Source organism: Sebastes fasciatus, chromosome 14 (assembly GCF_043250625.1).
Source record: "Sebastes fasciatus isolate fSebFas1 chromosome 14, fSebFas1.pri, whole genome shotgun sequence".
In the NCBI taxonomy this organism is placed as follows: Eukaryota; Metazoa; Chordata; class Actinopteri; order Perciformes; family Sebastidae; genus Sebastes; species Sebastes fasciatus.
Window position 1 is genome coordinate 17,119,639 of NC_133808.1, and position 17,682 is coordinate 17,137,320.

Below are 17,682 nucleotides of genomic sequence, written 5' to 3' on the forward strand. Positions count from 1 at the left end.
AGCTTAAATTAAAGTTGCAGTAACTTCAGGTTATATGCCAGTAAAAAGGTCTGTGGAAAATCTTACATCACTGGAGACGCAGGGCTTTCAGCTTTTTCCTGGCCTAACTCCCTCCCTCCCCTGCTGTTGTGTGTTAAGGCGGCTGAACCATGCAGACATTGAGAGGATAGCCCCGTTGGAGGAAGGAGCCATGCCATACCACCTAGCAGAGGCCCAGAAACAGGTAGCCTGATTGACTCCTCTAATACACCTCACATCCTCCTGCCTTTTATCAAAGCCTTTCCCTCTTCTCACTCGGCTTCCTTCTCAGAAAAGGAGCTAAAAAGGGAGAATGTTCTTGCTGAATTAGCAGAGTGCCCAAGTTTTTCTTCCCTTGTGAAGTGCATTACTTTAACTCCCAGATAAAAGTACACCAATTATAGTTATAGAAGAGGAATGGATTGTTGCGTTGCACCTCGCCATGAAAGGCTTCTCCCCCCCTTTTATTCAGTGTAGCTGCACATACACATGAGCTGCAATCACACATCTGAGAAGCTAATAAGAGGCTTTTATCAGTGTGGGGCTTGAGGAGTTTTAGGAGCCTTTAGAAAAAGTCTGCTAATGGCGGGAGGGGAGTGGGAGTCAAGGTGGATGTGGGAGAACAAAATAGTTCCTGCCTTCACCGGATAACACGGCTCTATATCAGGCTGTGGTCAGAGCTTTCAGGCCACTCATGCTCCTGGGACTCACACTCAGAGGTCTGGAATTTGATTCCTTTGGGGGGGGATGCTGCAATTCTCAGGCCTGCCCTTTAGTGGAAGTAGGCTAATTGTTTAAACCCTTTGATCAAGACCTCGATCTTGTTAGCATGCAACCCTCGGTGGAAGCATCTGGGAAGAGGAAAACCCTGATCTGCTCTACTCCCTTTGCATCTGGTCTGGGAGAAGTTGATCACCGCCTCAACCTGCAGTCCTGCACACACACACACACACACACACACACACACACACACACACACACACACACACACACACACACACACACACACACACACACACACATGCTTTAACAGAGTCTCACTCCAACTGTGTGATATTCATGTAGATGCTTATCTGTACATGGAAAAGGCTTGTGGGGCTAATCTGTTCCCCTTGCACCACAGTGAAAACAAAGCGGCTCCGCTTTCAACATCAAATGCCGATCCAGAGATCAAGTAGATAAGAGAGAAATTATACTTTGTTGTAAAAATAAAAGAAGACCTTTAACTTGTAGCCTCCCACATGCAGCATGTGTGGAAACTTCAGGGTTCACACAGTCATTGACTGTATCAGAGCAGGTCCGTCTATGACATTTAATACATGTCCGCATTCCATCGCCTTCCTCCGTTGTTGAGTACTCCATAGCATTTTTTCTTTCCACAATGTATCTGGTTCGCTATAGTTTAATAGCCAGCCGGTTCATGGTTAGCGTTCTGATCCCCCCCCCCTCCCGTCTTTCTCCAGATTCATTTGACCACCGGTGTCTTTTTCTCCCATACAGCACGCTCACGAAACGTCTCGGCCCGTCTGGCTCCAGGCTGCAGAGTCTGCCTACAGGTTCGGTCTGGGCTCAATCGCTGGAGGTGAGTGACATGTCTGCGCCGGAGCCCCCGGCCCGCCCGAGGGGTAACCTTAGCCGGCCAGACTGGCGCGCTGAGGCCCCGGGGCCGGCCATTGTGCTGCATGGGAGAGGGGTTGTGATGTGAGGCTCCGGCATTGTGCTGCCGTGCCACCGGTGGCTCCAGGCTGTCGTTGGGGTCGGAGCTTTGGAATGACACAAATCTTCCGGAACCGCACTCCCTGGAATCTCCGTCTAATTACGCTGGAAGGAACCGATACAAGGAACGTCTGACATTACTGCACCTCAGATAGCAACACACTCTGACCCTGTGTGTGTGTGTGTGTGTGTGTGTGTGTCCTCTCCCCAGACACACAAAGACTTATCAATCCTCATTCATTCACTCACTCAGGCAGGGTCAAAAAGAGATATATATCATGGAGCCGATGGTGAAACTGCCGATAGATAATGAGCTGTTTCTCACCCGGCCTTCTGTGCTGACCGAGCTGTTTGCATGTTTGAGAGAAGAGTCATTACAGCAGCCTTTGATGTCAGACAAGACAAGGCAAGTTTAGAGTAACTTGCTGCAGCGTTGCCTCCCCAAACAGTTACCAGACTTCCTACTCTGAGCGCAGTAATAGTTTATACACAAACACACTTCTGTTCATTTCTCAGCGACCATTCAACGACCCCTCTACAAGCAAATCTGCTGAATTACTATTGTACAACACTATTGTGTAAGACAGCAAATGAATTAGGGTGACAACATGGCTTATATGTACCAAGAGAACTGTCCAAAATTATATTTTAGAGCTAAAAAAGATTAGCAAATCTATTATTTGAGCAACAGAAAATGTATTTATTAATTAAAAAATCAACTAGGCAGTCATTCTTTAAGAGAAAAGTCCAAATATTCACCAGTTTCAGCTTCTCAAATGTGAGGATTTGTTGCTTTCTTTGTCATATATGACAATAAATAGATTAGCTTTAGTGTTTGGACTGTTGGTCGGACAAAACAAGGAATTTAAAGATGCCACCTTGGGCTCTGTGAAATTAGCATTTTTCTGTCTTTTCTGACATTTAACAGACAAAACAATGAATCGATAATGTAAAGAATTATTAGTTGCAGCCCTAATCCTCACAGTATGTGTCTGAGAAAAAACATACGAGCTAATGAATTTGTAGTAACATAATGTGTAACATGTTGAGATGCTCAGAAATGCTGCCGAAACATCGTTTCTAGAAAAACACAATGATTTCAACCAGTGACTGTGTGTGTTTTGCAGCGACCGGTGCCACGGCTGTGTACCCCATCGACCTGGTGAAGACGCGCATGCAGAACCAACGCTCCACGAGCTCCTTCGTAGGAGAGCTGATGTACAAGAACAGCTTCGACTGTGCGAAGAAAGTGCTCCGTTACGAGGGCTTCTTCGGATTCTACAGAGGTAATCCTTTACAGATTTTATAAAAAGGAAATCTGTGCGCAGGTCTAACATGTGGCTCTCGTGCAAAACAAACCGTCTGATGGGAAAGCATTAGGATTTGTCAGTGTGCTAATATCAGCAGCATGGTTCGCTAATTGATACCAGAAACCTTTGCCCTCCCTGTTCGGCAGTGAATAAAGCAACACCCAGGGGTCGCGTTTTCATTATCTCGATACCTGGGAGAGCTCCCCGAGGAAAATGACCAGCAGAATTCATGTAGTAGCGCTGTCTGATCTGCCTCTGCCCGGCTGTGTGATAATGGTGCTGAAGGCTTGTGATATACAACACTTCTACCCTCAGGCTGCTCATATGAAGGAAGTCAAGACTGCCATCTACTGCTACCTCCACCACTGCAGCTCTTTGTTGCTCTGATCCCTCTGCCTTCCTTCCTCCTCTCTTGCACCTGATAAGAGGCTGATTGACTCAGAGACAGACACGCTCGGCTGTTTTCTGGCCGCATACCAGCAGCAGTCACTCAGCAGCTCCTTCAGAAGTTTATCTGGCTCGATGAAGGACAGACGGTGAAACAGTATGGCGGTTATCGCCACCGTAGCACCCGGCCCCCCCCGATCTTGTCCGTTGACCACACAGCTCTCTCTGTTCCCCACCAACAGTGGGATCAGGCCTCAACAATGCTGATCCCATACGCACCAGCAGTGTCATATTTTTGCACTTTTGTTCACTTTCAATAGGACCTTTGTGTCGTGGTGCATCAGATGTATCAGCCACATCTGTAAATATTTATGGGTTTGTTTTACGCACACAAGGACCCTGCAGCTTACATTGTTCTAGCTGTCAGTGGATGTATTCATTCAGCAGAGATAAAAATGTGCATTCATTTGGAGCCAGGCGTTGTCTCTCTCTCTCTCTCTCTCTCTCTCTCTCTCTCTCTCTGTCAGGTATTCTAATGGTATCTATGAATAATATTTTGCAGGTCTGCTCCCGCAGCTCATCGGCGTCGCCCCGGAGAAAGCTATCAAACTCACGGCAAGTCATTCCACTGTGTAGCTCAGAGTGTTCAAAAAAGTTGCTCCGAATGATTCACCCGCGAATGAAAAACATGCATAGAGCACAGAAGAAACGCACTCCTCTCGCAATCAAGATGTGACTGCAACCACAAGTTAACATTAATGCCCCTCTATCAAGATTGGGATTGTGTCTCATCTGCCTTTTTATCTTCATGTCTTCTTTCCTCTTTTTTTTTTTTTCAGATGAATGATTTTGTCAGGGACAAGTTCACCACAGACGATAATGCCATCGTTCTGCCTGCAGAGATTCTCGCTGGTGGATGTGTAAGCATTACTTTTAAATTCAGTCTCTAGATGAACTCGGAAACAAGTAAAGGAACACCTAAAAGACACACAAAATATACACAATATAAGTAATTAATGTGGGTAAAAATCTGAAATTATTTTCCTCCAATTTAAACTAATTTAACTCTTACATTTTAATAATATTTTTTGTGTATATTCAACTTGCTTGTTTGCTTATTTATTTATTTTATTTATTTAAAAAGGATCCCCATTAGCTGATACCAATGGCACCAGCTAGTCTTATAAGATAGATCAATATTTTAGTTCATCAGTAAGTACAGGATGCATATTAGATTCTGCATATTGAATATTGGATGTTTAACAAGATGATATAAATGTTGTACCTGCTACATAGCTGTTTGTTAACAGGCAAGGTCTAATGACTATATACAGTGGTGGATGAAGTATCCAGATCCTCCAGAATGTCACTTAAGTACTAAGTATTATTAGCAAAAAGTACTCTTAACTTAGAAACATGTCCCGCGTGAGTGTTATAATATTATATATTATGTTATTGGATTATTATAACTGATGCATTAATGTGTAGTTAGGTAGCATTGGTCGAGGTTTACACTATTTCATGTACTGTTGAGTAGTTTAATCTATAACAATATCCTTCATATTTTATAAGCTCTTCATATGTTATGTATGTGACTAGTAACTAAAACTGTAGGATAAGTGTAGTGGAGTAAAAAGTACATTTCCTTCTGAACTGTAGTGGAGTAGAATCATAACGTAGCATGAATTGGAAATACTCAAGTACCTCATATTGAGTAATTGAGTGGATGTACTTAGCTACACTCCACCACTGACTATTTTCATCCTGAAATCACACCAGTCAGTTGAACTGAACTAACTTATTTTTTACGTTTCAACCAAGGACACATTTTACCAGATTATTTTGTGGTAATTTATTTAAAATTTGAGATTTCTGTCACATGATTCTCATTTAAAAAGTCTAAGTGAGTTTGTGTGAGAGATTATAATTACGTAGCTTCTTATGTCAGATAATCTTCCTGACATCCTACATGAATACAGAAGTTAACTTTCATCCCTTAATCATCTAAATTGGGACTTTTCAAAAAAAAAAATCTTGGCCAAATTACAACATAATAACATCTTTTGAGTGCATCACTAGATTAAAGATGTAATTCCTTCACTCTGCGTCTCCACTGGCTGTGGTGAAGCGAAACAGGCCGGGCCTGGCAGCAGAGCCCGCAGGTTGCTCACAGAGAAGCGGGGTCTGCGGGGTCGTGACCCCTGTCAGGGTGTAATTGTAGGAAGAGGCCCCGGAGGGTCCTGGATGAAGCTGGCTCTGGCTCAGTGTGATTGAGTTTGACAACGCGGTGCATACCTGAGGTGTGTTCACAGTGCAGGTCCCCACACACAGGACAACAGGGATGTTTCCAATACACAATCAGGATACATCCCATCTATGGCCTGCGTGCTCATTTAGATTTATATTTGTTGATATGAATTGGACTTTATTTTACGAAAGTTAAAAGTCTGGTTAATCTGACGTCTTGTTAAATTATCGCTCCCATCGGACTGGAGAAGATAAAAGAGATGCATCAATCTTCAGAGCAGCGGATATTCCCCCCTCCACTTTGAAAATGACTAAATGTGCCAGAGCTTTTTTTAGCCCTTTGCTCGGATGTTTACAGATAAGACCCCTGCCCTGAATGTCACCAGCAGCCATCCTGGGGCCTGATTAGATTCGGGGAGGGTGATAAATGTGCCCGAGTCAGAGGGTGTCATGCCTTCAGGGCAGTGCGAGCCGTCCGGGTGATTCAGCGCTCTCTCCCCTGGGAATGGGGGTGAATTGGGGAAGTGTGTGCGAGGCGAGGCCAGGCTGGGCCGCTCACCCTGCCACAGGAGGTGCCTCAGGGGAGGCGAGGGGGCAGAGGGCTGGTGCCAGGGTCAGAGCCTCCCGACCATGAGCCGGGGCTTCTCTTCACCCTACGCCTGCTCTGCTCTGACCCCGGTTGTTCCTCTATCAATGCTTGCTTTTTCCTCCTCCTGTCAAGGCCACTCTCTTACTTTATGAAATCAGTGGGGAAAAAAGCGCCTTTTGTGCTGAAGTTTACTGAGATAATTAGAAAACTCTGCTTACACATCATTACATTTTCACCCAAAGTTCACCCCTTAGAGATGTGTAAACTCACTCAATCTCGGTGTGCATATAAACCACACTCATCAGTTATTTCTTTATCCTGCAGGCCGGAGCTTCCCAGGTGATTTTCACCAATCCTCTGGAGATCGTTAAGATCCGTCTGCAGGTGGCTGGAGAGATCACCACAGGCCCCAGGGTCAAAGCCCTCAGTGTTGTGAGGGACCTGGGCTTCTTTGGCCTCTACAAGGTAGGTCAGCACCTCTGCAGCACCGTGACGTCTGCAGCATCAACCTCTGTTATACAAGGGCAGTGAAAGGTGCTCTCATGTTCCTGAGATACAACACTGAAAACACGGGGAGTTTATTTATTGTTCACTTCAGTTCATACAGTAACAATGGAAGACATTTTCAGACGTTAATCTACCAATGATTCAAATTGAAAAATCAGGTGTTTTGTTTTTGTCCACTATTCAAAAAGAGATTCAATTTACTTTCACATAAGACAAAGAACAACAGCAAATCCTCACAAATAAGGTGGAACTAAGCAATTTTATTTTTGTTTCAAAAATTACATAAACCATTAATTGAATTAAAATAGTTGCAGATTCATTTGATTGTGATTAATCAAATAAACATTTCAGCTCTACTTTGAAGTAATAGTTGTAATACTACAATGGAACAGCACTTAGCCGCAGGTAAAGTTCCTCCATGCAAAATACTACCTTAAACAAGTATAAAAATATTACCAGAATAATGTACTTAAGTATCACAAGTAAAAGTAATTATTTTGCAAAGTGTAATATAAAGTGGTGCAGGAATCCGTCCTAAAACCCGGAAATGAGTTCGCATTTTAGCACTTCCGGTTCCCTCGTCTGGAAGTCAATGTTTTTTTTTACTGGGTTTTTAGTTAGATGCCAGAAATAAAGTCTGTGGTTAACACCAGTTTAAGAGATTTTAACGTTTTGTTCTACGACATAAAATACATTAATAAATACCTCACTCGTGAATTTGAAGCCTTTATGTGTCTTTTAAAAAGGCGTTTGCTAACAAGTGGCTAAATGAGACTACTAAACGTCATCACGCTTTACAGCCTTGTTGTGTATACCTGCGTTCATTCGACCGTGTTGTAGTTTGTTTATAGCCTAACGTTAGCTTTTTACTTCTGGCGATTGCATTCATGTTTCAAAAATCATAGAAGTGGTGTTCATTTGTGGAGATTATCTTGCTGAACAAAACGTGCAAGTATCATAAACGTTTGTTTGCCACAGAGCTTATTTTCTGCAATAATCCAAAACTCAAAGGAAAAATCCCATTGGCTTTTTGTCGAGGGAACCCGGGCGATGCTAACCTCCTGGTTGGCTTACAAAAATACGTCATCCCTGGAGCACTCTATCATGTTCAACGCTGTTTTGGAAAATTGCAAACAGTCAGCAAAAGGACTGTTTGATATTCAAATTTGCGATCCTGACCTCCATTATGTCTGTATACACAAACAAATGTTTGTATCATTACAGGAAAGAACATTATGTTAATAAACAACTCAAGTAGCCTACTGTTTTTCACTTGAGTATGTCCTTTTATGTTACTTTATTGTACTAATATTGTACTTTTTACTCCACTATATGTGCTGTATTTGACAGCTACAGTGATTTGTTGTTCTGTAGATTTAGATTTTTCACAAAAAAAAAAAATGGTTCGGTAGAGTACGGTCTTGACCTGCTCTATATGAAAACCATCTGACAATATATAAAAATAAAAATAAATTATAAATGATTTTATTGGATTGTTATGAATAGTGCATTCACTTTTAAAAAGCTTTTTAATCCGGTAGTAGGTTATGGTAGAGTTACTTTTAGCTGTATTGTTTGGTACTTTAATCTTTAACATCGCGTCTGTTTTTAGGAGAACCATTGTGAAGTAAAAAGTACAATATTAGTACAATAAAGTAACATTGAAGGACATACTCAAGTAAAATACAGTACTTGAGTTGTATATTAACATAATGTTTTTTCCTGTAATGATACACAGATGAAATACTACTGTATTTGAACAAACATTTGTGTGTGTGTGTATACAGACATAATGGAGGTCAGGATCACAAATTTGAAGATCAAACAGTCCTTTTGCTGACTGGTTGCAATTTTCCAAAACAGCGTTGCAACATGCAGAAAGGAGCTGTGGCCGACAACCAACAGCAAATTAGTGAGAGATTATGCTTTGCTACTGCTCCTTTTCCAGATCCTTGTGGGTTTACTTACAGCTCATAGAGTCATGTGCTCATACTCCATATTTTAATGAGTAGCAGACAGTGTGTGGCTTGTTAAAAAAAAAAAAAAAAAAGCTGATTTCCTCTTGGCAGAAGGACCAAGCACACCGGGGTCCATGGCAGTGATCTGTGTGTGTGTGCCTGTGTGTGTGTGTGTGATGGATCTCTCTCTGGAGGCCCCGTGCTGCAGCTCTGCCTGGGGGCTCTTTGGCTCCATCATCAGCACTAAAGCCCCCTGTAGGTTGAACAAGACAGCTCCCAGACCACTTAATCCTCAAGACAAACCTCCTCAACCGCCGCCTCTGACTGTGGCCATGATGTGTATTTAAATTGATCTTTTTTTTTTCTTTTTTTCTGTCAGGGAGCCAAAGCGTGCTTCCTGCGCGACATCCCCTTCTCCGCCATCTACTTTCCTGTTTATGCCCACACCAAGGCGAAACTGGCGGATGAGGACGGAAGCCTGGGGGCGCTACAGCTGCTCACTGCTGGAGCTATTGCAGGTAACAAACATCTGGAAAGCTCAGCAACATGCGAGATTAATTCAGGGATTTGTCACAATTTCTGCTCCAAGAACTGCGTTTTGGTTTCTGCTTTCCTGTTTGAATCACACAATACCCTGGCTGTATATCTATCCATCTATCTATCTATATCTATATCTATATTTATATCTATCTACTGTATATCTATCTCTATATCTATCGTTCTCTATCTATCTATCTATCTCTATATCTACAGTATCTATCTATCTCTCTCTACTGTATATATACACCGATCAGCCATAACATTATGACAGCATGGGCACCCTGACCGGTCTGCGGCTACGCAACCCCATACGCAACAAACTGCGATGCACTGTGTGTCCTACACCTTTCTATCGGAAACCAGCATTAACTTTTTCAGCAATTTGAGCTACAGGAGCTCTTCTATTGGATCGGACAACACGGGCCAGCCTTTGCTCACGTGCATCAATGAGCCTTGGGTTTGGGTCTGACCCTGTCGCCGGTTCACCGGTTTTCCTTCGTTGGACCACTTTTGGCAGGTCCTGACCACTGCAGACCGGGAACATCCCACAAGAGCTGCAGTTTTGGAGATGCTCTGACCCAGTCGTCTAGCCATCACAATTTGGCCCTCGTCAAAGTCGCTCACATTCTTACGCTTGCCCAGTTTTTCTGCTTACAACACAAAGTTCAAAGTTCAAAATGTTCACTTGCTGTCTAATATATCCCACCCCACTGCCAGATGCCATTGTAACGAGATAATCAATGTTATCCACTTCCCCTCTCTGTGGTCTTAATGTTATGGCTGATCGGTGTATATATATATATCTATATCTGTATATACGTATATACAGTACTTGTGTCATATACTATACAGCTCTACCCATTTCAGGCCCTGCATGATGCTGCTGCAGGGATGTGAGGATGAGACATCCATCCGTACATAGTGAAAGCGCTACATTATGTCTGTTGTGAAACGTCTCTGAAGGTATACCGGCGGCTTCGCTGGTGACCCCTGCTGATGTCATCAAGACCAGGCTCCAGGTGGCGGCCCGAGCCGGCCAGACGTCATACAGCGGAGTCATCGACTGCTTTAGGAAGATCCTCAAGGAGGAAGGGTTCAGGGCGTTTTGGAAGGGCGCGGGAGGTAAACGCACACACACTCAACATCCCTATGAGTGGTTTCATGACTGGGAAATGAGGCTCGCCGTGGCGGCTGTAATTGTCTAGAAGGCACCGCAAGAATATTAAAAACCCTCATTGTAATTTTCAAACTATTTTCCATTAGCTCGCGTGTGCAGATCATCACCGCAGTTCGGTGTGACCCTGGTGACCTATGAACTGTTACAGAGGTGGCTGTACGTTGACTTCGGAGGACAGTAAGTACTTTTAACCCCGTTTGCGCAGGTACGTACCTCTCGTCAGTGTCGAGAAGTACGTCTTACACTGATCTGACTCTCTCCTCAGTCGTCCTGCCGGCTCGGAGCCCACTCCCGTACCCACCATGAAGGACCTCCCGTCTGTGACCGCAGACCACGTAGGCGGCTACCATCTGGCTGCCGCAACCTTCGCCGGCGTGGAGAGAAAGTTTGGTCTGCACCTGCCCAAGTTCAAGCCTTCTGAAGAGCCGACAATCAAACCAGCGGAGGCTTCATAAAGCTGCATGCTCCAGAACGGTTTTATTGAGCCACGTTTATCTTAAAACACATCTGAGCGGTTGTCTTACTTTAAATGCTGCATGGGTATGGCTTTATTGCGTTTTCTTTTGCATAGCTTGCACAACTTTATAGTACATATTGTACTTCTCTACAGAGGGACATTATGGGCATGACGAAGGATTGTAACTGCGTTTTCTGAGTGTGCAATAGCTTTGGTGTGCATGTGTGAAGTTAAAAACTTCAGAGACACAAAGAATGTACAGATGTTTTCAAAAGTGTTTATTTTGAAATCATGACCAGGGCACTCTGGAAATAATTTAAATGTATTTATTGTATTTTATTGAAATAAATCATTCAAAGTGGTTGCTTCTACAGTGTGAAAAGTACATTCTCAGTTTTTGACACCAAGCTTTGAGATTCTTCATTAAACAAACGATCTTTGACACATCACTGTGCAGTTACAGCATACATGATCATCGTCTTAGGCATTGAGGATATTCCACTATGTCCAGTCTAACCAGCTGCACTGATTTAAGTGGAAACTGGTGCAGTATAGAACAATATAGAAAGTAGAAAGACATCTGGGTTTTGGACATTTCAGTATTTTACAAACAAGTGAATATTTAGGTTATCAAATCTGAAAGGAACGGAGATGACAACATGGTTCTACAGTTATAGGAAGTTTTAAAGATGTGATTGCTTTACTACAACTTTGGTGGAAATGGAACTCGGCTACGAGTGTTACCTATTTGGATTGACAAACTAAAAATTAAGGCTCATGTATGTTAACATGCCCTAAATGAACACATGTAAGATTTTACAATCAAAATTAAAGTTTAAGGCATCTGGCTGGAGAAAGGACGACCGGTTTTGTGAATATGGCTTAATGTTAGTGTCTGAGGTCGATAGCCCTGTCGGCCGTGTTAATCCAAGGAAGACTGGTAGAAGACGGTCCAGCTAACTGAGAAGGCAAAGTTGTCCGAATAAAGAAAGGTGTAAGAAATCAAAAGATGTCCATACTTCTCTCTCTCTGATTCATCTTTTTTCCTTCCATCAAAAAACAAGGCTGATATTAACAAGCGCGCCACTGGTCCCCTTAAACATCGCCTCCGTGGCGAGTAGATCAGGCAGCCAGGCGCTGAGCTGCCAGCTCCTCTGCGTCGTCTCTGTTCTCGTTGATCTCTGCCAGCGTGCGAACAAAACGAGTCCACTCGTCGTTTCGTGGAACCGCAGTTTGCTGGGTGGGGGGGGGTAGAACAGAGAAATGACTTAAATCTCAAAAACAGGCTTCTGTGGTGGCACAAGATCACAGGTAATGCTCTATATGCTTATTTACGGACTTGTGGAGAATTACATACTCAAACCATCAAGAAACATTTGAGTTAAATCCGCGAGACGCTGTGCAATCAATCACTAAAGCTGAATCATGTGATTATGAATAAAAAACAGAACACTCAAGAGAAACTTGATGGTAAAAAGTCATGAGTCATGCCTGCTCACCTCTCCAATATCGTACACAAGAACTCGTCCATCAGAGTCTCCCACGGCAATTTCTCTGCCAGAATGAGCCCATCTGACCCTGTTGAGAGCCGGGTTACCGTCCACTGTGACGCTGGCGGTAGGAACCTACAACAACAACAACATAAAATACCAATTAGAAGAATGGAAACATGCTCTGCAACCTCTATTCTGCTACCACAAGTTAAAAAAAAGTAGATAAACGTCTGAGATTTGAGTGTGGCTCTGCTACAAAGATGTAAAGGGAAACTAAAAATCAAAGTGGTGAAATGTGTGTGTGTGCTGTCAGTAGGACTGTAATACCTCGGTGTCGTTGTTGAGGTTCCACAGGTCGAGATGACCCACGCCGTCCACACAAGCAAACAGAGCGGGGTGAGTCGGAGACCACATGACGTCATACACGTAATCAGAGTTGTCTTCAAATGAGTAGAGCGGCTTGTTGTTCTGCAGACACATTTGAGGGGAAAGAAAGATTAAAAAATATAACATGATTTTAAACTTTGCTGTATGGGTGTCTATCTATGCATCTATTTATACAAAGATATTACAGACCGTTGCTATGTACTGTATCACAGACTGTTGCTATGGAAAAAAACTGCTGTTTGCAGTGCTAAACTAAGATGATAAACATCAGGAGTGCAGGTATCAGCCTCGCAGAGCTTTTAGTGTCTGTGAGACTCTTATGCTTGTTAAATTAGAGGGAACAAATGAGTTATTTTGGCTGAACGGGTTCTAAAATCAACATAACAAGAAACATAATTACCCTGAACTATACAGCAGTTGAAAATGAACAAAAGCTGGATTATAGAGACACAAAACACACAAGAGGGAGGAAACTTTTTCCTACACACAGACGTGTCTTTTCAGCCAAATCAAAATAATCCTGGGGTTTCCTAGATGTGCTCTAACCTTGGTGCTCCACAGCTTGACGGTCCAGTCAAAGGAGGAGGTGACAAACAGGTGGGAGAAGTCCAGCGGCCCTGCAGCTGTGTGGCAGTGGATCCCTGTGATGGGCCCGTGGTGGCCCTCGAACATCTCACTGATGCCCGCTTTGCTGTGAAGCACACCATAAAAAAATGAAGTGTTGAGTTGAGTGCTGACGGATTAAATCGAGCATGAGAAATTTTAATTTTCCAAAAAAGCAGCACATGTTGAGCGACAAACTCCAGCCGTGATCACGTTTGAATATACATTTCTGTGCACTGCATGCAGGGGAACAAACAAAGAAAAACAGTTAACACTCCTGCGTTTGTGTATTACATTAAGCATGAAAGAAATCAACAGGCGCAGACGGACCTCTGATGGATTCACATTAATCATTTACTTATATCATGCGATTACCAGCAGGGTGGCAAAAGTGCCTGCAACCCCTCAACCACATGTTGCAGAGCTGTTACCCGACGGAGGCTCTGATAATTAACGTAGAGAGGTAAATACTCAGCATGAGTGATGCTTATGCATTATTAACTGCGATGAGAGTATCATACCATTGTAAATGAGGTGGAAAATTATTCCCCCAATTACAGAGGTGATGCTGCAGTGCAAAGCCTAGCAGCTATCCCCTCTCTGCGGTCTCTGGGCTTACTGCAGGACATTCACACGCTACTCAGTGGCAGCTCTGATTTAAGCCACGTCTCTTTGCTTCTTCACCAGAGGACCAACCGCCATGAAAGAGAGGAGCCCCGGTGTCTTAAATGAGAACATTGTGGGATGAAGTGCAGTTTTAATTCTCCCCGGGAAGACCGACTGTAAACAAACTCTCTCACCCAAAGAAACATACTGAGACGAAGAAGAAGAAAAAAAAAAGCACAGGGGAAAAAATGATTTGTTTCCCCTGCATGTGTGCCCTGTTTATGTTGAGCGACCTTTACAAACACAACTGACAAGCGGAAAAGAAAAACAGGATGACTGGGCAGGAGTGAAACCTCAAACAGCAGGCGATCAAGTGTTGGATTTGCGTTGCACTGGGAAGTGAGTGGGCTATATTTATTTGACACTCGGTCCGAGGTGGGCCTTAACAAGCCGCCTCAGTTTCCTGGCGGTGTTTTTCGGGAGGGACGCCGGGGGAACCGCAGTTTTGCTTGCGAACACACCTTCCATGACGACACGACATGTAGACGGAGCCGTCCTCGCTGCCCACCGCGAAATTGTTGACATCTCCGAGAGGGAAAGACATGGAGGTGACAGCTACGGCTTTGGACTGCTTGAACACCAGCTCCATGCTGTCCTGCGGGAGGGGAAGGCGACATGGAACAACATGTTTAACAAGCTCCCTGCTCGGGGCTCTATGTTAAACACACACGCTGCCAAGCACAACCTATAAAAATCACTTGACAGTTTATTAATGTATAATCTAAATTCAACTAGCACTTTATAAAAAATGGAAGTTTGACATTGAGGTCTTGGCAGCGCCAAGTGAAATGACACAGCTAGCAAAGTTAATTTCCTTGAAAGTGAAAAATGAGTTGTAGAAAAAAAAAATAGCAAACTGGAATGTTCAAACGAAGGAGTCCGGCCAAAATGTTTGACATTTAGCATGAAAAGGAGGGACAGGAAGTGTGAGGAATGGGAGACTAAAGAGACAGAAAGTACATAAAATGTAAAAACTAAGCTCTAATCTTTAAAATGATTAACACTGCAATTAACTGTTATGGTTAAATCTTTAACCCTGAGTCTTTAATGTACTTCAGAAACATTCCTCTGACCACCCATGGGAGAAAAATAACACACACGTGCATATACAGTATATACAGTATAGGTTACCTGCGGCTGAGAGAGCATGTCCAGACTCCAGGAGCAAATCTTGCCATCAGTGGAGATGCTAATGAGGTTGTGGGCGTTCTGGGTGCCAACCACATTCACACAGTACACTGGGTGCTGCAAAGAGAGCGAGGGAGGAGTGTTATTCTTCTGCTGTATTAGAATAACAGAAGTATAAGCCCGCTGTGTCGGTTGCTTCGTGTACCGTGTGTGCTGCTGCTGACAGGGGAGTCCTCTGCACCGGGGTCCTCTTGTTGCTCCTGTTGTCCCACAGCACAATCTGCCCAGAGTACGTGCCCCCCACCACCATGTTGGGGTGGAACTTGGCAAACGCAGCCGACATAACAGCAGACTGTCAGAAAGAGGGAAAGAAAAGGCAATGTTTAGCTTCTCTAGTGATGAAAAAGTAAATGTTTATGGTGAGACAGCCCGGCGACAGGTCTCTAGAAATACCATCATGTACAATCAAAAAAGCAAGACTGCATCCAAAGAGGTGTTGATTCAACTTCATGATCATTCTGGAGGATGTAGTTTGTGATAATGTTGAACTGTATAGTGTTTTACTTGCAGGTGTTTCTATTATTTTGTCCACTCCATTTATGTTAACTAGTGCAGTGCCTGTTCGGAGCGGGCAGACAGCTTTACCCCCCGGAAGTGCTGCTTGCAGCGTTGTCGAGAACTGACTGTTGACTCCAGGGACGCAAAGTTGGTTGTAATGTTTGTATATCCAGCATCAAAAGAAGTCAATGAGCCGCGGTCTGCCCGCTGCAGACGACATGCTCGAGTCTGCAGAGCCCTGAAGCCCCGCCCCCCCGCTGCTGCACAGAGCGCTGTTCGCTTGTTTATTCAAAGTTTGTGAATATTGAATATGTCGCATGTCCAAATTACACCAAATTCGACACGGCACTCCCTTGGGTGCCCAGAAATACTGCCGCCGAGTGTGAAGTAGATCGAATGAGGGGTTCTTGAGATATGAGAAGGACAGACAGACAGAGATTCATTGCTTTATAGTTAGATGAGGGGGGGGCTCAACTATCTAAAACAGTTTTAACAAAAACTGAACATTATAACCGTCATCTATAACAGCTGCATTATACTGCATTAGTTTTAGCTAGGTGTACCTAATAAACTGACAACTGAGTGTAATAATGCAGAACATAAATAAATCTAGAGTCAAAATAACTATTAATAATAGCTTGAATGTTCCACTGAGGTAACTGACCACAAGGCAAACCTGTATAAAATCAGGTTTTGGCTAGATAGATAGATGCAAAATACTGCTTCATAAGTAATAATTAAGCTTAATTAAGCTTCATAACGGCAATAATCAGATCGTGGAAATCATCAAACTTGAACCTGCTTCATCTCAAAGTTATAGAACTGTTCTGTGCAAAACAAATCTCGACACTGGTCAATGGGACTACTTATTTTTGTATTGTGATTTTTGTTGGTTTAAAAGTGGCCTACACACTCATCACTTCTCCTGTCACAATCTTACCTCAATATTTTTTCTAAAGGGACTTTCCTTGACAAAAATTGTGACGCACAGTTCAGGAAAAATCTCACTATGAGCCGACTTTGAGGCACACAGAGAAAACTGCGTTCACACTTCTGTTCAGTTTTATTCATCTGAGCAATACGCCTGCATCTACATCCGCTCTGGCGGCAACAACATGTGGTTCTACTCAACTCGTCTTGGCGAAGGAGCCTCGGGGCAGGCATTATAATAAGGCAAAGCAGAGGAGCTGTGCTGCTCGTCTGAACACAGGGCCCTTGTTTGGATGCACATGATAACCAGCCCTGCCCCGCACACTTAATCCGGCTGCAGCGCTCGGATTCCATTCAACTCCCCGCGCCACAGGTCTTCTCCGGCGCCTCACGAACATGTGTTTGCGGATAGATGTGGTGGAGGTGGATGCCAGTACGGTGAACTCACAATGTGGATGAAGGCGGAGGAAAGGGGGGGGGTTGGTTGGCGGCGTTCCACGCATGTCATGGAAGAAGCCACCCGTGAGGATGTGGGGGAGAGAGGTGGGAGAAAGAAGCAGAGAGGCTTTTGGGTACCTGACAGTGGAAGACGTACTCCGGTGTGGGCTTCTTGTACTTCATGTTCCACACTAAGGCCACGCCGTCTGGCTCGTGTGGAGCGTCCTCGTTGTTGTTGTATGAGGCAAGCAGGAGTTCAGGATACTGGTGACAGAAAGAAAAAAAAAATCAGCCCAAATGAATGTCGGGGGGGGGGGGGGGGGGGGCAGACATGCCCCCCAGGCTTGGCTCCATGTGGAAAAGCCTCGCCTGCCCTGTGTGGTGCTTCTGAATGCCTTAAAGAATGAGTAACCTTTCCTCAAGATTTATGGTTTGTTTAATTAGCCCTACCCCCCCCTTAAGAACTTTTGCGTTTTTATTTCCTTTCATAATTTTCACCAAAAGCTACGGTTCTGAAAGCGCTCAGAGGAACAGCGGCGGACTAAAACAGAGCAGCTCATTGAGAATCTAAAA

The 17,682-nt window shown here is 43.9% G+C and overlaps 2 protein-coding genes across 3 annotated transcripts in view; one reads left to right on the forward strand and one right to left on the reverse strand.

The window, feature by feature from the left end:
* LOC141782693 (electrogenic aspartate/glutamate antiporter SLC25A12, mitochondrial-like) overlaps positions 1 to 11,268 on the forward strand; it is a 24,739-nt gene extending 13,471 nt beyond the window's left edge. The window contains exons 9-18 of the mRNA XM_074659325.1: positions 139 to 223; positions 1,519 to 1,600; positions 2,862 to 3,020; positions 3,994 to 4,046; positions 4,271 to 4,351; positions 6,592 to 6,732; positions 9,112 to 9,250; positions 10,236 to 10,394; positions 10,536 to 10,626; positions 10,715 to 11,268. Coding sequence (XP_074515426.1) covers positions 139 to 223; positions 1,519 to 1,600; positions 2,862 to 3,020; positions 3,994 to 4,046; positions 4,271 to 4,351; positions 6,592 to 6,732; positions 9,112 to 9,250; positions 10,236 to 10,394; positions 10,536 to 10,626; positions 10,715 to 10,904 — 1,180 coding nt within the window. The 3' untranslated portion in view covers positions 10,905 to 11,268. The remainder of the gene's footprint in view (positions 1 to 138; positions 224 to 1,518; positions 1,601 to 2,861; positions 3,021 to 3,993; positions 4,047 to 4,270; positions 4,352 to 6,591; positions 6,733 to 9,111; positions 9,251 to 10,235; positions 10,395 to 10,535; positions 10,627 to 10,714) is intronic.
* LOC141782694 (dynein, cytoplasmic 1, intermediate chain 2a) overlaps positions 11,219 to 17,682 on the reverse strand; it is a 21,683-nt gene continuing 15,219 nt past the window's right edge. For both annotated transcript variants that reach the window (XM_074659327.1, XM_074659326.1), the window contains 8 exons: positions 17,248 to 17,373; positions 15,389 to 15,535; positions 15,187 to 15,300; positions 14,517 to 14,650; positions 13,333 to 13,477; positions 12,727 to 12,867; positions 12,406 to 12,531; positions 11,219 to 12,142 (listed from right to left, as the gene is read on the reverse strand). In XM_074659327.1, coding sequence (XP_074515428.1) covers positions 12,029 to 12,142; positions 12,406 to 12,531; positions 12,727 to 12,867; positions 13,333 to 13,477; positions 14,517 to 14,650; positions 15,187 to 15,300; positions 15,389 to 15,535; positions 17,248 to 17,373 — 1,047 coding nt within the window. In that variant the 3' untranslated portion in view covers positions 11,219 to 12,028. The remainder of the gene's footprint in view (positions 12,143 to 12,405; positions 12,532 to 12,726; positions 12,868 to 13,332; positions 13,478 to 14,516; positions 14,651 to 15,186; positions 15,301 to 15,388; positions 15,536 to 17,247; positions 17,374 to 17,682) is intronic.